Genomic DNA, 23,120 nt, shown 5'->3' with positions numbered 1-23,120 from the left:
GAATTTGACTAGAAGAAGTAGAGGGAGCTACTGAGATCAAATATTAGTCATTTGGGGTCATTTCATTCCTTTCCAATAATTAGAAGACTGTGAAGATCTGTCTATGTTCTCAGTGTCTTCAAACAGTTCTCTGATGATGAGAGAAGGTCTGTGAAGCAGGGCAAGAGTCCAGATCTGGGTCAGTGAACCTTTAAACACAGGCCTGGCAAGGCCGGGGTGTAGCTCAGTTACTAGAGGGCTTGCCTGGATGCGTGAGGCCCTGGATTCTATCCCCAGCACTACCATAGACTAAATGTGGTGGTGCAGGACTGGAATCCCAGGGCTTGGGATGCAGGTGCAGGAGGAGCAGTTCACGGTCTTGAGGGAGTTTGAATTCAAACTGAACTATATTACCCTATCTGTCCAATAAAAACAACTAAAAAAATCACCCCGAACTAATAAACGTAGGCTTGACCTATCCCTTAGTGTCTAAGGAATGAGCCCCATTAGTAAATGGAGACTTGAGCTCAGGCCAATCTGAGAGGAGAGGGTTGTTTGTTTGTTTGTTTGTTTAATTCGTTATGGTTATATACTCCCTTTGGCAAAGATGGTGATGTCCTTTCCCAGACTTGTTAGTAAAGAGCTTGTTGTCTGTGAGTTGGGAGCGCTGTCAGCAGACAGACCTCAGCTCTCAGCCCCTTCAGAGAAAAGTTCATACCTTCTCCTGGACAGTCCACAGTCAGTGCCTACATTATACAGGAGCACAAAGCCCAGGTACCTTCCTTCTGTCCTGGCCTACTTTGAAGGAACATCCCAGTTCCAGATTGCTGGGCAAGCCAGTCCTTAGTTCCCACATCACTGCTTCCACCGTTCCCCTGCTCCACTTCCAGGCTCCTCCACCCCCAAAGGTTCACTGTGAGGAGGATGTGTTGCTTAGTAGTAAACTTCTTGCCTTTCCCCGAGACCTGCTCTAGTATTTCAGAGGAAGCAGGGTCATTTTCATCAGGTGACTAGTCATTCAAGCTTCAGATCCGTAGGGTGAGCTGAGCATAGGTGGACAAGGGATACCAGCTGTCCAGGTCTTGCTCCTTCCTTGCCTCTGTTCTTCTGCCAACCTCTGAGCACAGCTAGGCCTAGAAACACTCACCCTGAACCCCAGCTTTAAACAGGCTGCAGGTGTGGCCACGGGATGCACTATTCTATTCAGGCTCATACCTATGTACCATGGCATGGTGTCGTTGATTTCAATCACAGAAAAGTAAAATACATCACTTTGTCAAAGCAAACACATTTTAACGATTTTATTTCAGGTCAATTTGCCCCCACATGTTTCCCCAGAATAGTCAAAAATATGCCAAGGAAAAAACAAAACAGAACAAAACAAAAAACAAGCCATTTATCAGATAAACAATTTTTTTCTGTGATTAAATATTATGGACACACTATCAAGAAGAAGAATCATCACCTGTATTCTTAAATTTTACAAGTTTCTTCATTGATGTCTTGCTATTCTTTAAAGCCTATATAAGAACTATAGGAAGTAAATAAATGTAGGGTCTGGATGTATTTTTAATAGTAGATTGAAAATTTATGAGATTATTTTTCAATGACACATCTATTTTGATTTTTCATCTATGCAAACCACTTAATTAGAGAAAAAAATGAGCAAAGTAATATTAAGATAGAAATTTAAAAATATGTAGTAGGGTAGACAATTGGAATTTCTATGTTAAGAATCGCCTGGATTTCATTTAAGTGGAACATGTGTCTCCTACTTGCCTGCCTAAAATACCTTCAGCCGGCAGCAAACGCAAGCCCTGTGCTATCAACCATCACTTGTAAGCACATTCTCTGCAGCATTAAATAAACCGTATTTAGCTAACTGCTTTGAACATTCCGTAGACTCCAGTTCTTGGCAAAGTTTTCAGTTATTGATTTTTAAATCTTCATAAGCCTCTCAGGAGGCCAAGCAGAATCAGGCCGCTGACCCAGCAGGTCTTTACCTGTGATTGCCACCTGCCGTCCCCATACCAGCCCGTCAATAAGCGCTTATGGGCAGCCTGCTGTGGGCCTGAGGCCTGCGCCGGGCCGTGCAGACTCCACAGAAATGGGATTAGGTTTGCGTGGAGCTCACATCCAGATTAGCATGCCAGCGAGGTTTTATTAATTTCATGCTTACCAGCAACTACGACAAAGTGTTTCTCTAGGAGTGGCATGGCTTTCGATGAGCCTTACACTAATGGGGAAACCTCTCATTAGTAATAACTCTTTTTTTTAAAGACAACATTTATGTAGAATCAGGTAGACTAGTCTCCGGAAGTTTGTACATCTATAGACGAGGTTTTAGAACACAAAGTACCAGATGTGTTTCATATTTAGATGTCAAGATGCAACATTTCTCATCTTTCACTCTTTAGGAGTAAAATGTCAGGACATTTTTGTGATTTCCTCTAACCAGTAACACAGGAGGCAGGTTCTTGGTCAGAATTTCCAACCACGCCATGTACAGCAAATCCGATATAGATCCTTTTCTCGCCACTGGAAGGCTCCTGACGGCATGGAAGACAAATTAAAAGCAAAGAGAAAAATTACAGTGGGAAGGGACATTATCTGCGCTTCTGAATTAATAATAACCGGTAGCCTGAAATGTTTATCATATCCCCCTCAAACGAGAGCACTGCAATTATTTTAAATACAGAAATTAAATTGATGTATTTTTCAGATAATGCAAACATGTCTAAATGAGAAAAAATGGCTTAGTCATTGTACAGACAAAATAAAATTATAACTTCTGATTTTTTTAAGCCGAGAATTTAATAAACAAAAAATTGCTCTATGGAGAAAGTTACTCTTCCTTCCAATATCTCCTGGGAATTTTTTGGGGGGTGTACATTAGAAGTGGCAGTCCTCCAGGCCACACCGTGCTTAAACATACATATATTTTCATATATAGGTCAGTTCATGGGGTAAAAATAAAATAGCTGGGCATTTTCCCATTTTAGCACCAATCTCCATTACACGAGTAATACTTTCAGTGGGTATATTCCTAACATTGGTGGGGTCCTGGGAGAAAGAACGAAAACATAAAAGCTCATGGTGATCTGTTCCCACACTGTCAGCCACGACACACATGGCTCGGAAGTACCCACTCAGGAAATCAGCTGTGTATACACACAGCTCAGGGGCACCCATCAAAGGGAAGATGCTTGTGAGCCCTGTGGCCCACTTGGGCTATTGGGAGGGATTTCAGAGTTCCAGGTTTCTAGAGCCTGGTCATATGGGACCATAGGGTAGCTTCAGTCCATGGACACACGCTCCTGGCCCCATGTCTGTTGAAGAACCACTAGCAAGTCCAACTACGTCCTGCTGACGTTCACAGAACTCGGTCATCCCTGTCTTAAAGTGACAATTGTCTTCCTTCACTGCTAAACTCCCACACGCTCCAACTTATCGCCTCCCACCGGAGGAGTCCTGGACCTACAGTCTGATCAGCCCATTCAGCCTTTCCCTTCTCCCCACCAGGTGACCACGCCGCCCACACCGGCGACACTTACAGCACGATCAGGTTGGCGGCTCTCGAATGTTCCTGTAAGAGCTCATTAAGCCGGACTTGGCGGTAACTCTGTGGACAGTATTTAGACTGAGTTCAGTGCGGCTCTACCAGAATTATGAACAAGAAGTTATTGTCTTACCTCAAGTCATGAATAAGCAGAAGATATGACTTTTAAAAGTCATTACTAAGAAAAAATAGAATGTACTTGAAAAACAAAGATTTACTGTAAAGCTTCACGGGCAATTGTAGAAATGTAAAGAGTTAGTGTGGATTGTCGCTGTGGCGTGGTGCCTTACTAGGGGTGTAGGGTGTGTCTAGGGGTGTAGAACAGCACAGATAGCAAAAACAAAAAAGATGAGAACGGAGGATTTGGAAACAGGCTTTCATCTGAAGAAGACCCACTGAATCTTGCTATCTCTTTGGTAGCCTAAGAAAGCAGGCTGTGCTCTAACCTGTTCCCTTTAAGCCCCCTGATAATATAATATTAGTATAGTACTGGTTTTTGTAGGACCAGCCATGACAAGCTCAATAGAGGCCTGAGTCTCAGTAGTTTACCCTAAGGCAATACCTGGTTCCGAGAAAGACCACAAACTGGTTCCTAGGTACCACCTAGGAACAGACCCTCAAAAGGAAATTCCTAACATTCTAACCTTTGTAGATGGAATCACCTGCCAGCACACATCCATCGCTTTTCCCCAGGACACCCCTAGACAAATGTCAGCCAATCAGGGGTCCTGAACCTTAGAAAGCGCTCACCCCTACCCTTGCTTCTATAAAAACCCAACCCCATCTGACCTTGGGGCTCTCCAATTGCTTCAATATATTGAACACATGGAGAATCCGAGTTTGCAAATTTATGTAAGAATAAAGACTATTTGCTTTTATATACAGGATTTGGTCTCCTAGTTGGTTTTGGGGGGGCTCTGTGATCTGGGCATAACAGTTTCAAGTAAAAAGCCACCAATAAAGTCACTGGAAAATTATTTTACAGTGCTCGGACTAATGCTTATTTTGCATTTCACTGCTTCAGGACTAGGTTCATGTGTCTGACTTGTTTAATTATATGTGATATCTCTGTGAAGACTGGGTACGTAACCACACGCAACCACACGCAACCACACGCACAATTTATTGTTCTCTTTTAGCGCTGTTGACGCCACTACTGGAAGGGGTTAATATTTTCTTCCTCTACAAGTTCACATGATCCCTGTCCTTTAATGACCAGCTAACATGTTGAGCTTTGTAGTTAAATCTTCACCCCTGTTCTTTCCCTTATATTACTGCCTACCACCTCAATGGACGCTCAGGTCAGAGAGAAACTTACGGTTGTTCTCTGTTCTCCTAGCCTGGCTGGGGGTTTGTGAGCCTCCTGCCTCAGCCTCCAGAGTGCTGGAATTCCTGGCCACTGCGCTATCTAGAAAAGCTCATCATTTTACATTCATATCACTGTGGATGCCAGATGCAACTTATACACACACACACACACAGACAGTTATTTCACTATTCCTATATATGTATGACGTGTGTGTGAGTGCTGCAGTGCGCTTGTAGATGTCGGAGAACAGCTTTCTATGAATCCATTTTCTGTCTCCACAATGGGATCTGCGAACTGAGCTTGGGCCACCTGATGAGCTATCTTGTTAGCCCAGGTACAACATCTGTGCTCATTATTCCAACCAATGCATCAAACATTTCTGTAGATACTCATGTTAGTTTTTCACAGCTGTGTTTATCAGGTTATGGATCTTTGTTATTGTTTAAATTGTGGGTCAATTTGCCTTGATCTACATTATATGCCTAAATGAAAAATTATTTTAAGATTAATAAAAAAACATTTCAAAGGAGACCTCACAGTATGGACCAATAACTTGTTTTGTTAAACATAAAAATAGGCTTCTTTCTAGAAAAAAAAATTAAAATGTTTTCTGAATGATTGTATCCAGTAATATGATTGAAATGTCCCTGAAAATGTGGGCGCCTGGGGTGCTGAGGAAGGCAGCTTGACCTGATGGATCGGTTATTAAAAACCAACCGCTGTTTCCTCTTCACTAATTAGACAGCGAAGTGGAAACCAGGGAAGACAGGTCTTTACCTTTTCCTTGACGGCTTCCAGTTCTGCGTCTGTAATTTTCCACGGACTCTCTCTTTTTAATTTCTCAGCAGTGGTCACATCTTTGTGGCTTTCGTGGAGTCGATAAGGTTCAATCAGCTCCTCAAAGACTTTCCAGCTGAAATTGGAATTGTAAAGGAGGCCTCATAGAGGGAAACGGGATTCATCATTTCACAGGTGCAAAGAATCGGAGCTGAATGGTATGCAAATCTTTTAAGAGTCCTCTGTAGGGAACACTCTGTGAGCGAGACCGTGGGCAGAGGCCTCCCTCCTTAGTCAAAGCAAGCAGCCCGTGTGTTTGAAGGCCTAGTTAGTTTGCAAGGATCATCAATATTATTAATTCATGGACACGGAGATAATAATTATTCCACATATATGTTTTCTGCATAATGTAGTTAAAGACCCACTTATACTACAAACACTGAAGCCCACATCTGAGTCTCCACTTGCTTGTAATACAGATCAAGGGGAAACATCTCTCAGTTATTGTAGTTAGAGTATGACCTCCATTCTTTGAGCGCTGGGAGTCTTCCTCACCTGCAGTCAACTGACAATGCCCATGCCTGCTGGGAGACTTCGGGCAGATAGGAAAATAGCCTAGCCTGGGCTCTCACAGGTTTAACAGTTCTAGCGCAAAAAATGTCTGCGGAAAATAATGGTGTCCTTGTCCTGGTGTTTGATGTTGCTGCCTGGGATTTTCAAATGACTATTATTCATGTTTGTGTTAAGCGAGAGGACAAAAATCAATAACATTTAATGCCTAAAAATCTGAGGCCATCTTAGGGCATCTAAAAATAAATCATCGAGGAGAAAGCGAGAAGCGGCATCTGAGCTATGGAACATTTAAAAATTGCAGAAAGAATCTCATTCTTGTCTTACATGATAATCTCCTAAGATTTATTCCTCAAACTATGGCACAAAGTGAAGCTTCTAATTTATGGAAGGAGCAGTCTTCAGAGCTCTGCTTAAGAAGACTTCAACTATGAATAATTTTCTTTGGTTTTATATAATTTAGCTTACTTACCATTTAGTAACTTCGGGATGAATGATAATTAGAACCCATACGCTTTGGGGTTAAGAAATTAAAATATGAGGTGATGAATTTAATTATCTCATCAGTTGACCTGATTTAGGACTTGCAGATAAAAGTGCAGAGATTACAAGGGAGTAAAATTGTCTCTCTGCCAGTCGGCCTCTGTAAAGGAGGAGGTGGTACCCGGTCAACCTCTGTAAAGGGCGGAGGGGTACCCGGTCAACCTCTGTAAAGGGCGGAGGGGTACCCAGTCGGCCTCTATAAAGGAGGAGGTGGTACCCAGTCAACCTCTGTAAAGGGCGGAGGGGTACCCGGTCAGCCTCTATAAAGGGCGGAGGGGTACCCAGTCGGCCTCTGTAAAGGGCGGAGGGGTACCCAGTCGGCCTCTATAAAGGAGGAGGTGGTACCCGGTCAACCTCTGTAAAGGGCGGAGGGGTACCCAGTCAGCCTCTATAAAGGAGGAGGTGGTACCCGGTCAACCTCTGTAAAGGACGGAGGGGTACCCAGTCGGCCTCTGTAAAGGATGGAGGGGTACCCAGTCAACCTCTGTAAAGGGCGGAGGGGTACCCAGTCGGCCTCTGTAAAGGATGGAGGGGTACCCGGTCAACCTCTGTAAAGGGCGGAGGAGTACCCAGTCGGCCTCTGTAAAGGATGGAGGGGTACCCGGTCAACCTCTGTAAAAGACTAAGGAGTACCCGGTCAGCCTCTGTAAAGGACGGAGGGGTACCAGTCAGCCTCTGTAAAGGACGGAGGGGTACTCGGACGCCTCTGCAAAGGGTGGAGGGGTATCCGGTCGGCCTCTCTTAAGGATGGAGGGGTACCCGATTGGCCTCTGTAAAGCACTGAAGGGCACCGAATGCAATAGATTCCTATTGTGCCGACTCACATAGAGAGCAGGGAGACAATGGGTAAGCAAGAGAACTGATGTGCTCCTATTATTCTTTCAACAATACGTTCATTTGCTATTGCTTCCCACGGTGTCAGCCCTGAAAGGGCTGTGGCGACAGTCAGTGAGATGCAGTCTGGCCTCAGAACCTGGATCATTGTTCTAGGGTTTCTACTTTCCTCTTAGAGCTAATCTGGCCTACAGAAGGAAGTGACAATGGCCACCTAGAGCCAGGGTGATGGTGTGGGTACACCATTGGGAAAGTGAGGTAGCATTGTGCTGACCAGCCCCAGAACTTGGTTTCAGGGTAGAAAACCGTATTTAAACTTTACACATTATTATTTTGGAACAGTTTGAGTCTCTCTGTGCCTCATCCAGAGCCTGGCTAGAAAATACAGCGTAAGGATGATTTCCCAAGAAAGAGGCGGCGTGGAAACTGGTAGTTGCTTCGACAGGATCCAGGGTGAGAAGCGTTCCATCCAACATCAGCCAATGCTAACACATCTCTATGCTTTCTGCAAGGACTGGGTGAAGCCTAGGCAGTTTTGCACTAATATACACCCAGTACTATGGTGCCTCCCACGAACGGCCCTGTTTTTTAGGGGGACAGTGAAACCTGAGTAGACTATAAGACCCTGACTTCACTGACTAGGGAGAGATGCTTTCTCTCCCACCGAATGAACAAGAACAAGTATGGAGTCCTAGCTGCTATCGTCAGTCATCTTGCTTTTTATAAGCTAAATGAACTTTGATTGGCAGCTCTCTACAAAAAGGGAGAATGGGAAGAAGGAGAGAGAATCAATCCTTTGTTATGAAGTTTATTTTCTAAGTCATTTAGCGGAAAGCCAGCCTACACCTGTACTTAATTATGTGTGACACTAATTTCTGTCATCTAAATCACTATGAGGTGCTTTCCACTTGCACTGAAACACGCTAAGGGGGTGTTGAGGGAAAGCAGAGTAGGCCACTGGATCTCCTGGAACTGGAGGTATAGATGGCTATTTGCCAGCATATGGGTCCTAAGACTCAAACCCCGCTCCTCCAGAAGAACAGCCAGTGCTCCTGGCTGAACCATCTCTCCAGGCCCCAACTGATCTTTCTTTAAAGCACATTTTAATTGACTCTCAGCCAAGTAATATCTGCTGTTAAATATAAATGAGGATTAATTCAGATAATTAACTAATAGCTGTCCTGCCTTCTCCATCATTTTCTTCACACCAAAGTTCAATACTATTTTGACTGCATAAAACTTGCTCCCTGAGAGAGGAAAGGGAAGGAGGAAAATGATATATTTTAATCTCAAAAGTGTGATAATAATTTAAAATTTTAACCTTTGTCCACATAAGATTTCCTCTTTCAAAGTAACATTTTGTGGTTGTTTTTAGATTATTCTAGCATCTAGCATCTTTAAGCTAAATTATCTAGTTAATTGCTTCCAATTTCTCCTTGATTTCCATATAAAGATTTCTCCTTTGGCCCATGACTTTTATTTCAGTTTATACAATAAAAATGGATTCTAACCACAATATGTCCTATATTTTCCTAAGCTCAATTATTTTCTCATTTAGTTGGCTTTTGTGCTATCTTCACCCTGACTCTTCCCATATGTAGAGATAAGGTTTCTATGACAAAATGCCTCCGACATGGCGAGCCAACATGTCATGGTGGCTGCAAGACTTGCTAAAGAAGATTGAAAGATATTTTAACACTAGACTTCCCCAAGCCCATCACTGACAAATTGTTATCCGCTCTGTTTAACACCAGGTGAGCAAGACAAAAATAGTGATCTGGGGACAGTTGTTAATGATGGTGAAGACTGCCCAGCAAAGAAGGCCATCACGGGCACTGGAACTGAGGCAGTATTCTCTTGATGGTTTAGCTCAATGGCCTGGAGTTACATCCATCTACAAGAGTTTTCTCTATTTGACTGTACTACCCAGAGTTAACACAAACACACCTAACCTGCTATCAGAGGCCACAGGTACTCTGGACCAAATGACTGTTTTCTGTGCCAAACTAGGGCTACTTTCAAATCACAGGACCTGAGTTACCAGCAGGGTACACGGTATTTTACACGTCAGTGTGGGTAGAGTGTGGTGGAAGGGTAAGAGAGGAGAAAGGCTCTCCTGAGCACTCTTGCTGGCAGATGGTCTCCTTTTCTCAAGGCCATATACTTTAGCCACCAGAATTCTTTGGTCTCTGGAATGAACTTTATACACATGGACAAAAAGTGAAAACACCCCAGGAAGAGAACAGTGTGGGACAAATAAGGCAAAGCTGGTCTGTACTATGCCATGCGGGTTCTCCCAGCGTGGAGAGGACAGATAAGGAAGGTAACATATCACACGTTCAGTGACAGAACAGAACGGGTAAGAACACAGGGTGGTGGCCACAGCTGCTGAATGGAGGCTAGCCTGCGTGACACAGAAAACAAAACAAAACAAAACAAAACAAAACAAAACAAACAAAACCAAAACAAGCCTTAAGGAGAGAAAACCAGCTTGAGGGGTGAAAATACAAGGGGGTAGAGAAACAGCTGCTTATTTACAAAGATAAACAATGAAGACAAATTCTAGTCCTTCAAGAACTGGGCAGCTAAATTTTGTTCAGCATTGAGCAAGGGCTTGAAAAGAACCAGTGGTACCCTCCAGACAAGGGAAAGTGGCTTGGCCTTGACTTATGATGCTATCTAAACCCTATCACAAAGGATTTCATGCAAAAATTGTTTGATTTGCTCTGCTCTGAAGGATCCATCTCTACCAACTAGAGCCACTCAATAAGACTGAGGGGTCACACGGCTGCAAATGCCACAGAAGCATCGACTCAATGAGCTACAACTCTTCAAATGAGAAGAGACGGCACGACAATCCAGGCCTGCTCAGAACAGTATCCCCACTTACCAATGGGAATTGTAAATATGTTATTTTATTTACGTGTTTGAGGTATGTATGATACAAGGAAATGTTACAGAGCATATCTGGTTGGCCCAGCAATTTCAGTTTTCTTATCACAGCTAAGGTGCCCTGTTAAGCATTCTACCTGACCCATAGCTTTGGCGAACTCATGCACACCCTAAACAATATAAAGTTCGAGTTTATCCGGTCCATAAAAAGTGTATCTTAAGTCGTAATATTTTTAGATATTTATTAAGTTCATAAAGGAAACACTATACTACAAGAAGGGGAGAGGTGAAAAGACTTGGAGATTGTAGAACTACGGCTTGCCAAGAATAGCCAGAGGAAGCAGAAACTGTGGTCAAAGAAGACCCAACAGCAATGGAGGACCCAAGACACTTAGAAGCCTTCGTGTCCCACTATGTGACTTTCTTTGTGGGTTCCAGTCTACTCTAAGTCAAATGCATTGAATCATGTCCATAAGAGACAGTAAATATAGCTTACTTTAAACAACTGAAAACCTCTTGTAATGGCTAAATTACAAGTCTAAGCAGTTCATTTAATTTATAATTGACCGTGATTCCTTGCACCTTTGGGATATCCTGTGAAGATACAACCCATGATACCAATAGATTTCAGATGCTGTGGCTATGAACTGAAGTTTTGTTGTCTGCTAAATTTCACACCAGGAAGCTCAAACCCCCAATGTGGTGAAGTTTGGATGTGGGGCCTCTAGGGGGCACTTCACTTTAGAAAGAGTCCTAAGGATGATGGCCCCACAAGGGAATTCGTACCCTAGCAGAAGAGAAAGAGATGCCAGAATTCTTTCTCCATAAAATGAAGACATAGATGCAACCAGCTTCAGGCTAGAAAGAGGATCCTCAACAGACACACACCCCGAAGCATCTTGTTCTTGGATTGCTCAACCAGAACCGAGAAACAAAGCACCTGGCCTATGGCATTTTGTTAATAACTAATATAATAATGCAGTTGAGAAATTCAACAGTTGATAAGGGTTAGAATGGTGTCGTGCTTTGAAGATGTTTCAATGATTGTTTCTACTTTGTCACTTTCAGTTTTCTGGGAGTGGGGCTTCAACCACCTCTCTGGGTCTCAGATAATTTTAGAGGTTCTCTCAAAAGTTCACAGCCCTAAGCATGGAGTCCCTTAGTGCCTGGAACCTAAAACATCCCTGGGATGGGGGCCCTTTCCTTTGATTTCTCACCATCACCCTCTTCTCTCCATTAAAATGGACTTGATGGCTCTGGGCCACAGTTATGGAAAAGACTTCTCTAATATCTGTCAAGAAGACGTTACAGCCCATACATTACATCTCCAGCCCTTTGCTAAGCAACACGGAAAAGATGAGACAGGAGCAGGGGCTGGGAAAGAGCCTACTACCCAGTTCACACCTCTCTTTGTTCGGCTTGATGTTGATGTCTCCAATTATATGGATGTCTGCAAATTTTATCCTAAATTTGCTGAGGAGAGAAGCCATTCTGAAAGAGAGAGAGAGAGGAAAAAAACCATCATTAGTGTCTATGTAATTACTTTCTATCAAAATTGTCTTTGTGTTTGATTAAGGCATCAAAAGCAATCAGTATAGCTTCCAGATGGAGGCTTTTCAGATTTGAGATTTGTTAGCACACTTGTTGGAGACGTCATGGACAAAGCCGCTCCACAGAGGGCATAGAGCCAGCCGTGCAGGTGATCACGGTGGCACAGACCTGCCATCTCAGGGCACTGAGGTAGGAGGATGTAAGTTAGAGGCCAGCAGGACACACTCTGAGACACCTTGTTATAAAAATGAATCCAAGAAATAAAAACAAAGAAAGCCTGGAAGATACAGAGAAGAGAACAAAGGGACCTCTGCGTTCATCTTCGTGAGAGAGAATGTGAAGCCATCCTTGCCACCAGTCAGACAGAACAGCTAATTCTTACTGCTGGACGTCTTTTATAAACTGCTGACAAATGGTAACTACAGTGTAGTTCCACCACCCCTGGAAATCAGTAATCTTAACTTAAATTTACAGAAGTCTTCTAAGGTGATCCAAAAATTCCTAGGCTTATCATTTGCTTAATTTTTTTTCCAATTTGGCTTGTTATTTTCTTTGTTTCTTTCTCTTTATATCTATCTGTCCATCCACCTCTTAAAGGATTCAATATATGTGATATAATTGTATAAGCATTGTGATATCTTCATTGAAAGCAAATGTATAAATACACTTATATCCTTATTATAAATGTGAGTATATGTGTGTGTTTAGCATAATCCCATTCACCTGGGAGGAAAAAGAAAATATGAAAATTGATGGAATGAGAGGCCTGTTATTATTGCACAATTTCTGGAAGGTACAGAGCTCAGGACTTTAGCCCATCATGCAGGACTCAGTGCTGCTGATGTTGACTCTCCAGGCTTTCCATGACAATTATGAGTACATATGCATATATGAATACTCCATGCTCTTGGATGCTTGTTATTCTCACATCTACACATCGGCTTCAAGTGGCTACATTAATGAAAAAGCTACAAAGATTTGTGAATCAACTTTAATTAGAATTCCTTTCACTCTCTCTCTCTTTCTTTCGAGACAGGGTCTCATTATGTAGCCCTAGCTGGCCGGAACTCAACACTTGTTGGCCTTGAACTTGCTATGTAGAGCAGGCTGGGCTCAAACCCAGAAAGATCTGGCTGCCTCTGCCTCCCCAGTGCTGAGAATTAAGGCATGTGCCACCACACCCGGCTAGCTCAAAGGTATTTAAGCACTGAAAATGTCAGCAACAGAGCATCCCATGCTCAGGAGCACCAGCAAGGTGAGCCACAAGTTACTCACGAAATCTTTTCCTCTTCAATACGGTTGATCTTCCCTCCAACGTAGATTCTTAACTTACAGTCTTTCCATTTTTTTCTGAGAGTCAAGATATATGGAATAAGAAGCGTTAACCCTGGAATAAAGAGTAAATTGCAACAGGAAGGATGAGAGAAATTGAAAGAAAAAAAATGAGAGCATTATTTCTATTCATTCCCACTATCATAACTATTAAATGATTTATTATAGTGGTATATTATTTGTGTTTTAGTAAATAAAGTTTGCCTGAAGATCAGAGCAAAGCAGCCACACTAGTCAGCCATTACAGGCCGGGTAGTGGTCGCACACACCTTTAATCCCAGCAGCCACAATGGCCGTAGAAGCCAGGCAGTGGTGGTGCACGCCTTTAATCCCAGCACTAGAGAGGAATATAAAATGGGAGGAGACAGTTCGCACCCTCAGTCTCAATCTGAGGATTCCTGGAGGCAGGCTCACCCATTTTCAGTCTGAGGTAGAGATAAGAGCCAGTGGTTGGCTGCTCTGCTTTTCTGATCATCAGGTTGAACCCCAATATCTGTCTCTGAGTTTTTGTTGTTCGTGCTACAATTTGTGGCCTTCAGGAACTCAGAAATGAGTTCCCTAGCTCCCTAGCGAAAGTTCTGGACAGCTTACCTCCGTCATCGAACAACCACCACACATCAATCGTGCCTTTTCCTTGTTTCTTTTTAAACTGAGCACTGGCTTCCACCAGTTTCTGGTTGAACTCCCCGACATGCATCGACTGGATGGTGTTGATGTTGCCGTCTGAAACGGAGGACACAATGATGCATCTGTTTGTCCTCTGAGGACAGACACAAGGTGACTTTCCAATTAACCTTCTGAGCTCCAGTCTACAAAGCCAAGCTCCATAATTTAACTCACCCTCCTTAACTAAGAAAAGAATTGCCCCCCAGTTCTGCCTACAGTTCATATTCTAAAGAAGTGCATCATTTTTAGCTCTCTTATAATCTCACAATGGAATTATAATTTAGGTGTATAGTGACTTCAAAGATACCTCCATAGGCTTATATTTTCCCCCCACCCTGGCTGATTGGTGCTATTTTGGGAGGCTGAGGAGCTTTTAGGGGGGCTCAGCACAGTTGGGGAAAGTAGTTCAGTGAGAGGGGTGGACTTTAGAAGGTTATAGCCTGGCTCCCACTTCTGGTGTGCCCTGACGTGAATAGTATCTGTCTTGAGCTCCTGCTGCCAAAGATGAAGCCACAGGAGTTCATCCTTTCTACTCTGATGGGCTAAAACTCTCTGAAATCACAAGCTATTGGAAATCACAAACTATTTCCTCTTTTAAGGTGAGTTTTGTTCTGTCTTGTTTTTGGCCAGGAGACTGTTAAAGAAGAAGCGGTGTCTATGGGGATGGTTTGGAGGAGGGAAAAAAGTGTCACATGGGACATGTACGTGGGAAGAAGGCTACCAGGGAAGAGAAGGGTACAAGGGAAGGATGGGAGGGGGACAAAGTGGGGGAGACACAATACAAAGAACATTTGTTTGAAAAAGAACCTAATTCTGCTTATGTTAATAAAAACATTCCTTTTAGAAGAGGGCCACACAACAGCTTCTTGTGGGATGTTTTAGCCTGGTTATGCTCCAATTATGAACGCAGCGGATGAAAATCAACAGATCCCCAACCTCCCGAAATTTTAGAATGGAACATTTTTAGATTTACTTTAAACTAGAACGTGTGGTGACTGAATTTTCTAGAGATGAGCAGTAGGGGACAGGGAAGGACACTTAGGCACCAAAGTGCTGGCCTGAAGAACCCCATGAGAAAATGACATGAGAGGTGTCGTGTGTGGGCAGTCCCAACCCTGGGGAGGCAGAGAGAGGTGGTTTCTGGGGCTAATTGGCCAAGCAGCCTGCCTCACTTGGAGCACTCTAGGCCAGTGAGAGGCCCCGCCTCAAAGTGGACGGATGGGTTTCCTGGGATGATGCCTAAGGCTGTCTTCTGGCCTCCATACACATGTACAATGTGCACCTCCTTACATCCATGCACACACTTCCACACACATGTAAAAACTATTCCTTCATTGGAAATTTCACTCATTTCAACACAGTTTTGTTATAAACTCCCCAAAGGTCTGGTTGGTAGTCTTCTATAATCCCAGTTCACATCTATTTCCTTTTCAAGGGTTCTGTGAAGCAAAGCAAGATCCCTTGAGTTGTATGGATTTTTGCGAATGATATGAAAAAGGTCCAGGATACATAGAGATTAAAAACTGCTTTGAGTTTTAATTAAGGATGGATGCATATATAATTCTTAGAAGTGAATAATACTTTTCTAAACTATTATTATTTTACGTGTGTGTGTGTGTGTGTGTGTAGGTAAGTATGCACACTCTGTGCACTATGTGTATGCAAATGCAGTTGCCCACATAGGTCAGAGGTATTGAATCCTCAGAGCTGGGATTACAGCTACCTGATGTGTGTGCTGAGACTTGAACACGTGTCCTCTGGAAGAGCAGCAATTGCTCTTAACTGCTGAGCCATCTTTCCAGCCCCAGATCTATTTATTTTTATGCATGTGGGTGTTTCACATGCATGTATATCTGTGGACCATGTGCCCGCCCTGTACTCTCGGAGTTGAGCCGAGGATATCACCTGCCCTGGAACTGGAGTTTACAGGTGTGAGCTGCCTTGTGGGTGCTGGGAATTGAACCCGGGTCCTCTAGAAGACCAGCCAGTGCCTTTAGCCACTGAGTCATCTCTCCAGCCCCATGTTGAATGGTTTTGACTCTGACATGGGTACAGCAGAGGAGCATCAGGGGAGTAGGCTCATTTCCTAGAGAACTCTTGTCACTGGAGTTTTCTTGGCATGCTGTCTATATTATTTCTAATTTCCTCGCCTTTGAGAGTTGTTGCTTCATGGCTCTAATGTAAAGAGGCAGCAGCAGGGCCGTGCTCAGTGCAGCTTTGGCAGCCCCTTCAGAGCTCCCTCTCTGATCCAGTGTGTTCTGAAGACACTTTGTTCTCTTTCCTCTGTTGCTGCATTCTGGGCCCGTCAGTTCTAAAGCAACAAGCGCATATTGTTTTTATATCCTTAGGACTGCTGAGAGAGAACAAATTTATTTGTAGAATGGACCAAACTCTGCCCTTACGTCCACGCAAATCAAAGTGTCTAGACGGATTATTAGGAGAGTCTGTAGATTTGGGCTTGAGCTGGAACTCAAAAGAGCTCTCACCATCTGAAGCTCGGGGTGGCGTAGGCTCCCTGTAGAGCAGTGTTTGAATGCCTGGGTATTGAAGTACACAGTGCATGCTTTTGTCTTTCTGAACACCGAGGCAGGTTGGCGTTGGGAACAAGTGCAGTGATGGAGGAGTGGACTTCAGAGTGAACACGCCTTCCAGCATGAGTGACACCGAGACGTGTCGTCTCCTCCTTCTCCCCCGCCAATAGAAAGACGGAAGGACTGTGCTTTCGCTTTGAACTTTTTGTTGCTTTTCCAGGCCGGGTCACTTAATAGAGATTCATATGGCAAATAGGTCAACAATGGAAAAAGAAGCAATTTTTTAAAGTCTTCTTGCTAATTAAACATTTTAAACCTTCACTTATTTTGCACGTGTGCATGTCTGGGCACATGTGTGCCACGGCTTACACTCGGAGACCAGAGGACAACTTGGCGGAATCAGTTTTCTTCTTCCGCCCTGTGGGTTCCAGGGACAAACTCACGTCATCAGGCCCGGTGACGAGCACTTTAACCTGCTAAACCATCTCGCAGGGCCCTATTACTAATTTTATACCAATTCTAACTTCAGATTCAAATATATAATTCTCATGGGAAAGTATGTATGTATGTATGTGTGTATGCATGTATGTATGTATGATAAGGTCTCTCTACATAGTTCTTGATAACCTGGAACTCACTCTGTAGACCAGGCTAGCCTCAAACCCACAGAGATCTGTCTGCTTCTGCACCGAGTGCTCATATTGAAGGTGTGCACCACCATACTGGGAGGGAAATGATATTTTAAGGTGCATGGGAAGGGGCTGGAGAGATGGCCCAGAAGCTAAGAGGATTTGCTGCTCTTCCAAGGATGCAAGTATAGTTCCCAGCAGCCATGTACCCGTGTCAGGTAGCTTATATCCTCCTGTAGCCCCAGCTCCAGACACCTGGTGTCCTCTTTGGGCACTTGCGTGTACACATAAATTAAGAATAAATCATTTTTAAAAAACTGTGGGAAATATTAAGCTTCCCGGAGTCTGTAGGACACAAATTATATTTCCTGTCATTCTAATATCACAGGTAAATTTTCAACCTTGGGCTACACGCACTAGAACAAGTCAATGGGACCAAACTATTTACAGGTTAGGGCGTGGTCTTTTCAGAGCTGGCCCTCAGCACAAACCAGGAGCAGGTAATGCCGCAGTAAGGGGGTCCTGCCACTGGACTAACAGTGTGCGACCATCTCAGGCGGTCTGTGTGTATTCTGATTTTGTGCCAGCAGAGGCCGCTGTGGACCTTATTAAATTCAAACACTCCTTTAGGAAAGAAGGCAATTTTCAAAAGCAAGTGAATAAATCTCCCATTTCTGCAACTTTAAACAAATTCTCTCATGTTTGATCCTCTGTCCTCGGGATGTCTTCCAGTCACGCAGAGATAAGTTTACCACTAAACCAAACCACAGGAAGCAATCAGTGTCAGGCGAAGCACCGGCTCTCATTCTGGGCAGTTACACGGATGTCTTCCCGGAAGCAGGTCCAGCGGTATCTTGTTTGCCTCGTGCATTAGCCAACTGTATGACCCTGACATGATGTCTGCAAGGTGAGGACTGTATATATAAAACTGATGGGTATTACTGGCTCTTAATTTTCTACTCTTCTATCTCAGCAGACAGTTCTATTTTGAGGCACCCAGTCTACATGGGCACCGGGCAACCACTTTTTAAAATTAGTTTTTGTTCAGTAAGGTGGTGTAGAGCACTTCCCCCCATCCTTCCTGGAAGAGATCTTTTGGTGCCTGCCCGTACTCAGTGTCTTAGATGCTCCTTCTGACCCCTTCGTGATGACCCCTCTGTGCTCATCTTGAAGTCTTATTCCTAAGATTTAAAAGCACTTACCTTTCTTCGGAGCTGGCTTGGTAATGTTCAGCTTGCCAGCTTTCTTAAACAAGCCCCGGATGCCTCCCTTTCCCTCCTCACTCTCATTGTCTTTGATGGCGGCCTCCAGAGCCAGCCGTTCCTGCTCCAGTTTCTCCAGTTCATCTAAAGAGAGGAGACACAGTCAGCAACTTCGCTTGGAGGGACAAAGTCTCTAGGAACGATCTTACAAGTAAGACAAGTCTGGCATTTCATATAATTATGCAATAAGACGGCAACGCGATGGTATGGTTTTCTTTCCCCGATCATTAAAAAGTAATGTTCCCAGTAAATTGTATTCAGTACGTAGTAACAGCTGCTCGGAGAAACAGCTCCATGCATGAAGCCATGGGGCTTTTATTTGTAAGGGCAAGAAAGGCTACTTTTTTGTTTGTTTTTATTTTGAGACAGGGTTTCTCTGTGTAACAGCACTGACTGTCCTGGACCTTGATTTGTAGACCATACTGGCCTTGACTCACAGAGATCCTCCTGTTTCTGTCTCAGGAGTGCTGGGATTAAAGACTACTACATATTGACACCTTTATACCATCACCCAGAAAACCCGATTTAGTGAGATGATGTCACTGTTAAACTACTGATTTAATTACTAATGAATAAGATACTAGGGAAGATTTTCAGCCAGCAGAAGTGACAATATTGCAGAAGTCTGCTGGGCATGCATCCCACACAGCAAGGCTCTGAACTGAAACAGAAAACTCAGAAACTGCAGACAGACACCTGGGTATGCTCGTGTACACAGGTAATCCCAGCACTGGGGAGGTGGAGGCAGAAAAGTCAGGAATTCAAGGTCATCCTTGGCTCCACCCGTGATGCCAGCCCAGGCAATGCTAAGACTGTCTCAAATGGGATGGGGGTGAATTATGGAAATATAATCAGGTCTTAGAATCAGCTTCTCTGATCTCTGAATACAGATTGCAGTGAACGAATGTCCAGTACTAATTGTGTCTCTTAAGTGAACAATAATGATAAAAAATAGCATTATGGAGTGAGTGACCAAAGGCAAAGAGCCAAAGCCGAGGTTTCTGGGAGAATGTCAGAGTCCAGATGGCTGAAAAGTCATTCGAAACACTTGAGTCTAAACCAAGAGTCAAACTGTGCAAAATTTCCTCCAGAATGTTCAGGACCACTCTCCAGGCTTCGGTGTTACATCTGGCTGCCTTTTAGCTTTGCTGGGTTATGACCATGTTGGAAAGTTCCTAGCTGACTTCTCTCCCTTCCTCCCCTTCTTTCCTTCCTCTATATAGTATAATACATAATCTCTCCTTCGCCTTGGCAAGTAAGAGGCTATAAGCAGTCACGTGACAGTGCTGAGCTAACAAGCATATTCTCGAATTTCTGTCAGATCTTCTAAATCTCATTGACTGCTGAGAAGTCAACCATGGGGAATAAGCCCTGCTCCAAGGGAGAGGGCAGAAAACCAGATTCAGTGTCACAAACCCTGGGTAGGGCTTCTGTAAATGTCAACTCTCAGAATCCACTGCCTTATCTATCTGCGAAGGGACCATTCTGCCTTAGCTAAATCTGTCCAGCTCCACAGAACCACCCGGCCCCTTTCCAGGTCTTAGCAATTAATCCTTTGCTGGTGGCATGCGATTTGGAGTCAAATCACTGTGTGATCTCCCCGAAGCTTCACAAGTTCTCATGATGAGTGGTGGTAGAAAGGCTGGGAACGAAGCTGATGGGCTTAGAGACCAGGTGGGTCACGCTTGCACTGAAATTAAAAGGTAAGGACGGTCTACATTGCAGAGGGGACCACAACCCAGAGGAGCTCAGCTGTGGTTCTGTGACTTCAGGCATTTACTCCATGTCTCAGACTTCCTGTGGAATGGAAGATCAGAATACTTTCCTTTTCCACCCTCTGAGCTTCATAAGAAGACGAAACAGCAGAGTGCCTTGGAGCTTCAGAGAGACTAGAGCAGCAATGTATTCTTTAGGCAGGGTATCTGTGTGCCTTCTGGAAATGGGTCTTCTCAGGCTGGGAGTTGTTTTAACACTGTTTATTGCACTGTACTCTCTGGGTACCTTGTTTTCTTCCTTTCCGAACACCTCAGAGAGGGTTACTATGATTTTCTTCATTTTGTGGATGAAGAAACCAAAGCCCCCAAAAGTTTAATAGCTTACATGGCTATCGTCCAGCAAGGCCAGGGCTTAAGTACAAAGAGCTCTGTCTGGCTGTCAGTCTGGGTGTTTCCCAGCATGAAGACCTTCTTGCGGCTCGTTAGAATTACTTTACAACTGTTTCTATTAACTGTTAGCCTCTCCATGAGAGGAAGTGGAACATTTGCAGGCACAGGGTACCAAGGCAAACCACAGTGCCAATGATGGTTCTGGAACATGTCATTTTAGGGAGGGCTCTAAAGATCTGGGCTGGATGGGAGGTTGCCTCAGAGTTCCAGCTGGGACATTCTCTTCCAGACCTCTTCCAGGAGCTTAGCTGTGAATTACTTGGAGGTGACCATAAGGGCTGCAGGGAGGAGGGGCAGCTCCGCTTTCTTTCTTTGGCAGGTTCCAGCACACCTTGTGTTTAGCTACTAACTGTGCTTCGCTTGGGCAAAGATAGTTTAAATCTTCTTTCGCAGAGGAGCCAGCTGGCCGAGAACACTCCAAGTGACTCTAGCCGTTTGTTCCAAAAGTCCAGAGCCTATCCAGGGCAAGCAAACTGTGGAATACCAGGCCCAGGAGACAGACCAAAGTCTGCTCCTACGCTTCAAATCCACTAGCTCTCTTGTAGAGCAGGCAAGCTGGTGAAATCTTTCTGGAGGCTAAAATCAGCTTGCTTAGCTATCTTGGGTCTCAGGGCCACAAGTGGTGCAATCTCCACTGCACAGTAGGCTCGCAAGTCTTCATTAGAGATGACTCTCCACCGTTTGCTCCGTGGGAGCTAGATTGAGGAGCCCTCCCGTGTAGCTCCTCACATTGCGGTGTGAACCAGAAGCGCCCCTTGGATGACCTGGGTTTTGAATTATAACTGGTGTACTGCATACCTCAGTTTGCACCGGGAACGAGGAGTAGACTTTGCCAAGACATTTAAGAGGGAGGGATACTGGGCAAATGAGTTGCAAAAGTCATCATTAGTCACAAGAAGGAGCCATGGAGTTGACATTAAAGATAATTCATTCTATTCTATACCAGAACTACTCTCCTTTTTCTTTTTCTTTACCTTTCCCTTCCTTCCTTCCTTTCTTTCTTCCTCCCTCTCTTTCTTTCTTTCTTTCTTTCTTTCTTTCTTACTTTCTTTCTTTCTTTCATCCCTTCTTTCTTTCTTTTCTGAGACAGGGTCTTCCTCTGCAGCCTAGAAGTCATCACGTAGGTGACCCCTGGGAAAGGGTCATTCAACCCCAAAGGTTGAGAACTGCTGTTCCTTACTGTTCTTCAGTGACCTGATCATGCTATCTGTCTGCTCTTTGGTTTCATAGATTTTGAGAAATTTCTCAAGACTATAATGGTGAAAGTAGATGGCCTTTAGGTTGTCAATTGAGAGCAGGATTTGAATAACTTTCTTTCTGCATACCCCAAAACAGTTCTAGTGAGGCCAGATGTGCCCAAACTGCTATGAACAGAGGTTATCACATTCCTAAGCGCTTCACAATCTGACCACAGGGTAACCAGTCGGAGAGACTGTATTTTGAAATTCATTTAGTTGTCAAAATGGCCTCATGTTCCAATGTGTCATGCTTTTCTATAGATATCATTTAGGGGTTTATAGTTCACTCTCTGCCCTGAATCTAAAGGCCAGCAGGATGGGGAGCAGAGAGAGCCAGAGGGCAGCCATCCTCCCCTCCCATTTTACAGCCTCCTTTTTCTTTATTCATTATTAAATTACAACTCTTTCCTTGGCCAATCAACTTAAAGCCACAAATGCTTATATGACTCAGTTGCTGAGCCCCAGGTGGAGTCAGGCTGGATGGAAGGCAGGAAGCAGTCCCGCGGCCCTGCCTTCCAATCAAGCAATTATTTACTGCTAGGCCATCTGTCTTTATTTTGCTAAGCCACTCGATCAGACACAGCAGGATCACCGTGCTCTGAGCGGGTCATAAATCGTGCAGTACTTACACAGGGTACTCAATTGTGACTCACACTCTATCGCTTTGTTTACTACCGCTGCAATCTGGATACTTCGTTGTAATTGGCAAACTTGCTAAATACCTCTGGAATGTGAAAAAATATGACATGGCACATCTTTTTGTGTGTGTGTGTTGTCAGGCAATAAATTAATTTATTTAGAAGACTATTAGTCATCAGTATTGGGCGACTTGCTGTGGTGAGCAAGTTCTAATGTTATGAGCATCGATCTTATTTAAACAAAAAGTTATTCTCATATGAGTCTGTGGCACAGTGCAGAGACGATTGTCATTAGCTGGCAAATTACCTAGAAAGCTGATCTCTACCCAATGCGTTGTTAACTGTGGTATATGGGCTCTGAATTGCTAATGTTCCCCTTAAATTATAATCCGTGAGGACACTGCGGTGCCCACATTGGGAAAGCTATGATGATTATAATTAACATCCTCTATGCAATCCTGAAGATTTATCAGGCTCGTATTAAGCCCTATATTATAATATAATATAACCAACTGCAAGTTTGTTTTCCTTCTAATCCAAAACCCAATATAAGTCTTGTGCCATAAATTGTTGGTGCTTCATAACAAAGCATGGAGCTGTGGCATCAAGCTAATTTCTGTCCTTACATTTTTTTTCACATGTTCT

The 23,120-nt window shown here is 43.8% G+C and overlaps 1 protein-coding gene across 1 annotated transcript in view; it reads right to left on the bottom strand.

Moving 5' to 3' along the window:
* Positions 1–1,256: 1,256 nt before the first annotated feature.
* The window catches only part of Slc12a1 (solute carrier family 12 member 1), an 84,817-nt gene continuing 62,953 nt past the window's right edge, over positions 1,257–23,120 (bottom strand). Inside the window, exons 20-26 of the mRNA XM_075962673.1 lie at positions 18,375–18,518; positions 13,938–14,069; positions 13,290–13,401; positions 11,868–11,954; positions 5,625–5,760; positions 3,534–3,601; positions 1,257–2,528 (exon numbers count right to left, since the gene is read on the bottom strand). Coding sequence (XP_075818788.1) covers positions 2,393–2,528; positions 3,534–3,601; positions 5,625–5,760; positions 11,868–11,954; positions 13,290–13,401; positions 13,938–14,069; positions 18,375–18,518 — 815 coding nt within the window. The 3' untranslated portion in view covers positions 1,257–2,392. The remainder of the gene's footprint in view (positions 2,529–3,533; positions 3,602–5,624; positions 5,761–11,867; positions 11,955–13,289; positions 13,402–13,937; positions 14,070–18,374; positions 18,519–23,120) is intronic.

The sequence above is a fragment of the Microtus pennsylvanicus genome, chromosome 2 (assembly GCF_037038515.1).
Source record: "Microtus pennsylvanicus isolate mMicPen1 chromosome 2, mMicPen1.hap1, whole genome shotgun sequence".
Classification (NCBI taxonomy): Eukaryota; Metazoa; Chordata; class Mammalia; order Rodentia; family Cricetidae; genus Microtus; species Microtus pennsylvanicus.
This window is presented reverse-complemented; position numbering and strand designations above follow the sequence as displayed.